Here is an 8,361-nt window from a genome sequence, read left to right on the forward strand (position 1 = left end):
TAAGAGTGGTGCCCTGGGGGATGGGGGGCTGTGGGGGTGGAAGATCCTTTCTTCTCAGCTTGCCTCTCTTGGCACAGAATCTCTGCCCTCTGAGGAAGGGGAGAAGGCAATAGGATCCTTACTGATTCTTGACCTCCTAGGCCTGGGACAGAGCTTCTATCCCACCAGCAGGGGCTGGTGGAGAAAGAAAACCCCAGATCTCTCTGCCCCTCGCCTGCAACATGGATCCGGAGGGAAGGAGAAGTGCTGGTGGCTTATCTCCCCAGGGAAAAAGTACAGTCCTAGACTGGGAACTGGGAGGAGAAAGAGCCCCACCGTCCTGCTGTACCCACTTGGAGTAGAGCTCCCACTATGGTGAGCTGAAAGGTGGGCAGACGGAGCAGACTGTGGGTGGGACAAGTGCCACAGATTTGCTGTTTTCACTGAGACTTAGATTTTCTTTTTCTTTTTTTAAAAAAAGTATTGATTTGAGAGAGAAACATCGATTAGTTGTTCCGCTTATTTATGCATTCATTGGTTCATTCTTGTATATGCCCTGACTGGGGATCGAACTGGAAACCTTGGCATTTCGGGATGATGCGCTAACCAACTGAGCTACCCAGCCAAGGCTAAAACACAGATTTTCCTGATTAAATGTTTCTCCACTTGCTATACGTCCTTAGGACAATTTTCAGAGACTTTAAATGGTTGGGTTTAATGGTGGAGTTTTTTAAATCACTTCGGTTGTTTCACTGGGGAGAGTGTCTGTGGAGCTCCTCACACCAGCATTCCAAAAGCGCTCACGTGTCCTGTGAGCTGACTGTCAATAAACTGTGAGCGGCTGCACATTGGTTTGAAAGCTTTAGGCTAGCAGTTATGTAACCATCTCAACTGTTACTGTAAAAATTACTAATTATTGTCATCATTTCTTTTTTTTATATACATTATTTTTCCAAAGAACTTGAATGCTCCTTGAAGATAAGGACAGTCTACTTATAAACTTATTAATTTGGCTTGTAGAATCGCACACGCACCATTCACATGAAAGAATACATCAAATTTAAAGGAAAGAAGATGGAAGGAGTATAGAGAGCAATACCTGTTGTTGTTTTTTAAATTTATAGTAGAGCTTTAAAAACTTCAACTTCTTAATAGATTTCAAACATGGGTACAATTGCAGAAAAGCATACCGAATAGGATTTACAAACTTGGGTAATCATGGAATATTATTGAGTTACGTGAACTAAGTGAATATGCTTTCACATGTAAACCTATGAATATTGACATTAAGTCTCATCTGTCCAAAGGATTTTGCCTGTTGCTGATACGAATGTGGGCTCTAATTTTGTGTTTGTTTTTTATTTTATTTCGATCAAAAAGGATTATACACACTATTGACCTACTCTTTGTTCTTTGACTCAATAAAAACCAATTAAAACTTCCCACCCCAGCCAGTTGGAGTGTTGTCCTAAACACCAGAAAGTTTCCAGTTCGATTCCCAGTAGGGCACATTACCTAGCTTGTAGATTTGATCCCCGGTTGGGGGCATGTACAGGAGGCAACCAATCGATGTTTCTCTCTCACATTAGTATTTTTTTCTCCTTCTCTCCCTCTCTCTCTCTCTCTCTCCCTTTCTCTAAAAAAAAAACACAAAACTATGAGAAACATATCCTCGGGTAAGAATTTAAAGCAATTTTTAAAAATACATCTCTTATGCTTTAAAGTTTCCTGGACTCTAACTATTAATCTTGAAAATAAAATAAAGGGAAATAAAACACACAAATGCAGGAATCATTATAAAGTGACTTGCTGATTGCCTGTTCCCTTCCCAATAAAGAGAATACACAATATGCCTATTTTGTGTATTTGTGAAACAAGCCAGCATTTCATTTAAAAAAAAAACACAACTAAACTAAAAAAAAAAACAGTAATCCAAACTCACCAGTATTTCGGGCTTTCCCTCCGTTTTCTGGAGCCGGTCAGTATCATTAGAAGGCAAACCTCGGGGGAGAAAAAGCAGCTGTGAGAAAGCAGGCCTCCCCTGAGGCTCCCAGAGTAGCTCCTCTAAGCCTTGTGATGGGGGAAGCCCTCCCTTTACTCAGCTAAACCCGGAGCCTTGCTCTCCCTCTTCATCTCCACACTCCCAACAACACTCACCTTCTGCCTTATGACTCTGACTCAGTGTCTTCATGGTCTGCACAGCCTCCCTGCTCGCCAAAGGCAAACTCTCTTCCCTGTCCTGCCCTCCCCAGGCAGAGAGTCAGGCAATGTCAGGGCCCGAGTCAGCCCCGTGTTTGCTGTGGAATTCTACCGCAAGTGCAGGCAGAAGCCATTTCATCGCTAGATCGAGCTCCACAGCCTGAAGTGACTTCTCCGAACCTTACTTGTACACGCCCCTCTTGTTTCCATGAACCAGGACCTGTGGGATGGAGAAGAAATGTGACGGTGCCAGGATCTTTAATGGAGGCCCTAAGCCAGCCGTGGGCAAACTACGGCCCGTGGGCCGAACCCGGCCATTTGAAATGAATAAAACTAAAAACAAACAAACAAACAAAAAAACCATGCCCTTTGATGTAATGATGTTTACTTTGAATTTATATTAGTTCACACAAACACTCCATCCATGCTTTTGTTCCGGCCCTCCGGTCCAGTTTAAGAACCCATTGTGGCCCTCGAGTCAAAAAGTTTGCCCACCCCTGCCCTAAGCCCATGCCTCCTCACGAGGGTCCTGTCCTCGCACATCCTCCTCATTCAACAAATATGGAGTCTCAGTCCATGGGGGGCGTTCCTTGGATTCCCCCCCCACAAAAAAAATATATTTTTATTTATTTCAGAGAGATAGGAACATCAATGATGAGAGAGCATCATTGATCGGCTGCCTCCTGCACGCCCCCCACTGGGGACAGAGCCCAGGCATGTGCCCCGACCACGAATCAGAACTGTGACCTCCTGGTTCACAGGTCGATGCTCAACCACAGAGCCACGCTGGCCGGCTCCTTGGATTTTTTTTACCTCATTCCTTTCCAGCTCTCAAGTCCTTGGAATTTTTTTTTACCTCATTCCTTTCCAGCTCTCAAGTCTGTTCCCTGCCCCTCTCCCTTATGTGACAAAATTGGCAATTCCCTCCCACCCCCACACCTCAGATTCAAGCTCCATGTGTTCTATACAATCTCTGCCACTTGGAGCCTCAGTCAGAGAGAAGACATAGCATACTGCCTGTGGAATGTCTCCTTCCAGACCAACTGGGGCATTCAGAACTCCGCTCCTGCTGTTCTGAATGTGTTCCATCCCCTACGTCCCAGTACTCTTGTGGGGGAAGGGGGGGGTGTCTAAACTAAGTCCTTCTTACTTTAGGTAGAGCTCCAAGTCCTCACAATGACTCTGTACAGATACCTTCCCACACACACACCTTCTTTTCTGCACATGTATGCCACAAGGCCTTATCCGTGATGTGCATGGGTGTCTCCTGATGGGCCCAATCCGAAGTCCTCCACCCACGTGGTCCCAAGGAGGTGGGTGATGTTAGGAGCTATCCCACCTTCAGAAGCAACTCAGACACCCTGTCCAGAATCTCAGTCCAAGTGACTGGAGTTCTGCTGTTGCCAAGTTCCCTTCTGAGACTAGCCAGGGCTCCTCAAAGAAGCCCTTTTGATTCATCCCCTAACAACACAGGTAGAGATGGTCACTCACGCTTCTGTCCAATCTGGGCATCTCACCTTAATCACACCATCTTGCAATTTGTCTATGTCTATGACTCTCTTTACTAGTATTCGAGCTTCTAATAAGACGAAACGCATCTCAGGGGTTTCGCTACGCCTAGTGATTAGAATAAAACAGTCCTTTGTGGTAGATTTGATCATTGTTCCCAATTATTTGCTTCTCTCTAAAAGGACTGTACTTCCTGCCCGTGACATCAGGTCTTGCCTTAGACAATGAAAAGTGAGAGAAAGTGACAGGCCACTTCTAAGCATTGCATGATTCAACCATCTCTCATGTTCTGAGAGCAGCATGTTTCCAAGTGGCCTTCCTTCTACTATAAAAGGTCACGGTGCTGAGCCAACCTACAAAGGAGGAGGGATCAGACTAGGTTTAAGGTTGGACTGTGGGTCACGAGTCATGTGTTACTGGAGTACAACTTAGCCTAAGCTGATAAATACAGCCCTTTTGCTCCCACGAATGCTAGTATTTATAGTTAGTATTTATAAAACAGGTACTGTACTAAGCGCAGAGTTCTATGAATCTTCACAACACAGCCAAGAGGTAGACACTTCTATCCTTCCCATCTCACAGAGGAGGAAACTAAGGCATATGAGGTCCATTTACTTGTCTTAAGATCACACAGCAACCCAGTGTCAAAGCCAAGCCTAGAATCCAAAATTTTCATTCCAAAGCCCTTTATCTTCACCATTCCCTAAAATAATGCCCAGTGAGCAAATACCTTCAGATGTTTATAGATATTATTTTAAAAATCAGGACATTATAAGTACAATCGTTCTGCATGTAAGAAGAGAAAGGAAAGAAAAAAACTGGCAAAATCCTATTAAAAACAATCTAAAAATTTTATGTCCTAAGACCTTATCTTGGTAACTACTGGATTGGAAACTTCAAAATACGGCCAAAAAGAAATGTAAGCCAAACTCCATTTTCGGCCAAGGTCCTACCAAACTGCTGCAACCCTCAAGGAAATTATAACCTAAAAAAATTACAGTGGCTACTATGAAGAACATTCCAATTAGATTAGACCATTTAAAAGTGCACTTAAAAGCAAGGGCTTCCAAATCAGATATACAGAATGGGGGACTATAATGACTCGCCAGTATAAAAAAAATTTTTTTAATTGTCTTTTTTTTTTCAATTTACAAGTTTTTCCAGTTCAAAAGATCCATCATCACCAGACTGGCATGGCTCAGTGGTTAAGTGTCAACGTATGAACCAGGAGGTCATGCTTCGATACACGGTCAGGGCATATGCCTGGGTTTCAGGCTCAATCCCCAGTTGGCATGTGTAGGAGGCAGCCAATCAATGATTCTCTCTCATTACTGATGTTCTATTTCTCTCCCTCTCCCATCCTCTCTGAAATCAAAATATATATATATATTTTTAAAAAGATCCATCATCAACAGATCTTGACATGTAGAAACTTAGCCACTCAAACCAATAAGCCTTTTTATGGCTTCATCAAGAGCCACACAAGAGTATAAAAAAGTGCAGCCCTGCCCTAGCTGGTTTGGCTCACTGGATAGAGCGTCGGCCTGGGGACTGAAGGGTCCCAGGTTCAATTCCGGTCAAGGGCATGTACCTTGGTTGCAGGCACATCCCCAGTAGGGGGTGTGCAGGAGGCAGCTGATTGATGCTTCTCTCTCATCGATGTTTCTAACTCTCTATCCCTCTCCCTTCCTCTCTGTAAAAAAAAAAAAAAATCAATAAAATTATTCTTAAAAGTGCAGCCCTCACAAGAACCAAAACGCCTCCAATGGGATACTGCAGGACTCAAGATGTCAGAATGAGCAGAGGAAATTCACCCACAGCTTGGAGCAAAGAAAACACCCTAAGAACGTGAACAGTGTGTGGTGCCCACCTTAACGGGGCTGCCAGGAGCCCATTTTCTCTATGCAATCCTCACTGGGATATGAGAACGTGGACCTGAGGTTGAAACAGGAACTGTGAACCTCAGGACTGTCTCTCAGCCCCAGATACCAGGCTAGAAATCGCCAAGTCTGAAATAAGGGGTGCTCCTCTTCCTTTAAAAAAAGCCTCAGACCTGCCAGAGAAGGACGTCATAGACAGCTTACTGTATACCAGGCTCTGTACAATTTTTACCTCCCAAAGGCCCCATGAGTTAGGTCTTGTGATAAACTGAGGCAGAGTTATGAATCTTGCTCATGTTGAAGAGCTAGAAAGTGCCTAGATTTGCGCTCTAGCCCCATGTGGAGTCCCGCGTCCTTAGCCAGCTGTCAGGGGTAAGGTTAGTAGTGGCCTTACTACTTAGTAGTAGTCACACCTGTGGGGTGTGACTAGTCTCAAAGTGTATTCACACATAGGGCTGAGGAGATGCAAAGATTAGCAGTGAATTAATAAATGCTGGATCTGGTGATAGCTTCATGGGGTTCACGTACTGGGCAGGTTTAAAATCTGTCCTTACCAAAAATAAAAATAAAATGAAAGTTTGAGTCCTGATAGCTAGGCCTCACCAGATGCCAGAAGTGATTTGGATAGTCAGTCAACAGCCCTCAGAAGTTCCCACCCTACCTACATTCCCTAAGCCCGAATCCAGAGGTTAATTCCCTAAAACCCTAATCCAGAGGTTTGACCCCAACACATGAGAGAAAAGCAGACAAGGAGAGGGAGAACCAGTAAAACCGGCCACGGGCATTTACAGCCAAACCGGGATCTTTGCCACAAAGCAGAGCGCGCCCCTGCCCCATGACAAGCCCCGGGACAACAGGTGCCCCTGAAGCAGGCTCATCCCCACTCAAAAAACTGCCTAAACGCAGGTCAAGGTCGGGTGGTACCCACCAGCACCAGATGTCCATCCTGGGCCCACACCTCCCCTACCCCTAAAGCCCCAGGACTCCAGACCCACGGCACTCCCCACGACCCCCTAGGGCCTAGGTCAGGAGGTGTGTTCTGCCCACAGGAAGCTCACCAGCACCACCACCCCACAAACCTAAGCACTGCGGGTCCTGAGATTCCCACCCCAACCCCGTCCCCACCCCATCACTACTTGAGCCACACTCAGCTCCACCAAAGCAAGCAAACAAACAAAAACCCAATTCTTCATACTCACGATCCATCCTAGGTTCCCACAACCACTCGGACACGCAGGACCCAGGTAGGGGTTCCCTTGCTAGAAAGACGCGGGGAGCTATATGGCCGGATCCACGCCCCAACCCCACCCCAGGGGATGCCTGGCTGAACTCGTGTGCACGGCCCAAATAAACCCCGGGGTGCTCGACTGCAGCCGCCTCCCTCTTCGTTAGTTGTCTGGCCCAGAATAAATAATCTCACCTCCTTCAAAAGAGAAACCACAGTTCCAGCTCACCCGCCCCAGCCGGAGACAGAAGGTCCCCTAGCGCACAGCACCGAGCGTCTCAACCCATCCCCCGCCCCAAAGGCGCACCTGGGGCCGCGCCCTATTTCCAAAACGAAACCTCCCGGACTTGCGGCCACTCCTCCACCAGCCTCACTCCACCGGGTCCCTAACCCCGCGGGGCCCCGCTCCTCCTGTTAGCACCGCCAAGGGCCTCGGCGGTTCGCTCACCAGCGTCAGCGGGGTAGGTCCACCCAGCCCTGCGCCGATCTACGGCGCCAGCACAGCTCCCAGCATCCCCGCAGGCTCCGCCTCCAATGGCCGCCAGGGGAGAGGCTGCGGCCACGAGGTTAATTACTGGACAATGTCTGTTGCAGTGACAGCCTATCCGTCTCTTTTATTAAGATGCCCACGCACAGAACAGGCAGTGATGGCCTCGGCCGGGTGCTCAGGGGGTTAGCGCGTCCTCTCACCCGCCGAGGTTGCAGCTTCCATCCCGCGTCAGGGCACATACGAGAACCCACCAATGAAAAACAAACAACGAAAAAGAATCAACCCACAAATGCATAAGTAAGTGGAGCAACACACCGGCCTGAGGCAGGCCTCTCTCTAAAGTTAATTTGTTTAATAACCAAAAAACGAACTAAGACAGGCAGTGATTCCGGAGTGAAGTCTGTTCCTTCTACTCATCCGCTGGAAAGACTACACTTCCCAGAAATCTCTACGGCAGCTTCTGCCGAAGGGTTCCGCACCCCGCCTCTCCGGGGGGTGAAGAGTTCCGTGCAAAAGAGCCATTTCCGGTTGACGGTCAGACTGGTGCAGAGTGCAGGCTGGGAGCCGTTTCTGCGCTTTGGCTTGTGTTTTTACTCCCAGGCCCAGCTAAGTGCTCTGGGCTTACCGGTAAACTGCATAGCATGCACACCTCCTTTCATGAGCGCCATCTGAGTGTGGCTTCGTGCCACCCGCGCACCCCTGTGGGCATCCCCACTTTACTGGCAGGAGAAACAGGAAGGCAAAGCAGTCGCCCACTTTGGATACTACATAGTGGGTATCCTCTTGTCCAAGCCCTCAAACTTAGTGGCAAATTCTCATCCAGGTCCTGGAGGACGGAAGCCTCACTCACACATGCTGAGCTTGGCTCTCTGGCCTATTATCTGAACGTGGATGTTTAAAAAAAAACAAACGAAATTCAGCCCTAGCCGGTTTTGCTCAGTGGATAGAGCATCAGCCTGCAGACCAAAGGGTCCTGGGTTCGATTCCGGTCAAGGGCATTACAAAAAAAATCAACTGAGTGCATTTGAAGATCTAGCAAAGAGAAAAGAGCTCTGAAGAGCTATACAAAATAGATGTTT

General features: G+C 47.3%; 1 protein-coding gene and 1 long non-coding RNA gene across 6 annotated transcripts in view; one reads left to right on the top strand and one right to left on the bottom strand.

The window, feature by feature from the left end:
* The window catches only part of ZNF343 (zinc finger protein 343), a 21,115-nt gene extending 13,697 nt beyond the window's left edge, over window positions 1–7,418 (bottom strand). For 2 of the 5 annotated variants that reach the window (XM_015560236.1, XM_006758114.2), the window contains exons 1-3: window positions 7,241–7,418; window positions 2,137–2,398; window positions 1,922–1,980 (exon numbers count right to left, since the gene is read on the bottom strand). In XM_015560236.1, coding sequence (XP_015415722.1) covers window positions 1,922–1,980; window positions 2,137–2,170 — 93 coding nt within the window. In that variant the 5' untranslated portion in view covers window positions 2,171–2,398; window positions 7,241–7,418. The other 3 variants (XM_015560234.1, XM_015560233.1, XM_015560235.1) reach the window with 3 other exon arrangements.
* Window positions 7,166–7,668, top strand: LOC107182171. Its single transcript, XR_001512892.1, has 2 exons — window positions 7,166–7,253; window positions 7,415–7,668. It is a non-coding gene; the product is annotated as an uncharacterized LOC107182171 (long non-coding RNA).
* The last annotated feature ends 693 nt before the right edge of the window (window positions 7,669–8,361 follow it).

The sequence above is a fragment of the Myotis davidii genome, unplaced genomic scaffold (assembly GCF_000327345.1).
Source record: "Myotis davidii unplaced genomic scaffold, ASM32734v1 scaffold32, whole genome shotgun sequence".
Lineage (NCBI taxonomy): Eukaryota > Metazoa > Chordata > Mammalia > Chiroptera > Vespertilionidae > Myotis > Myotis davidii.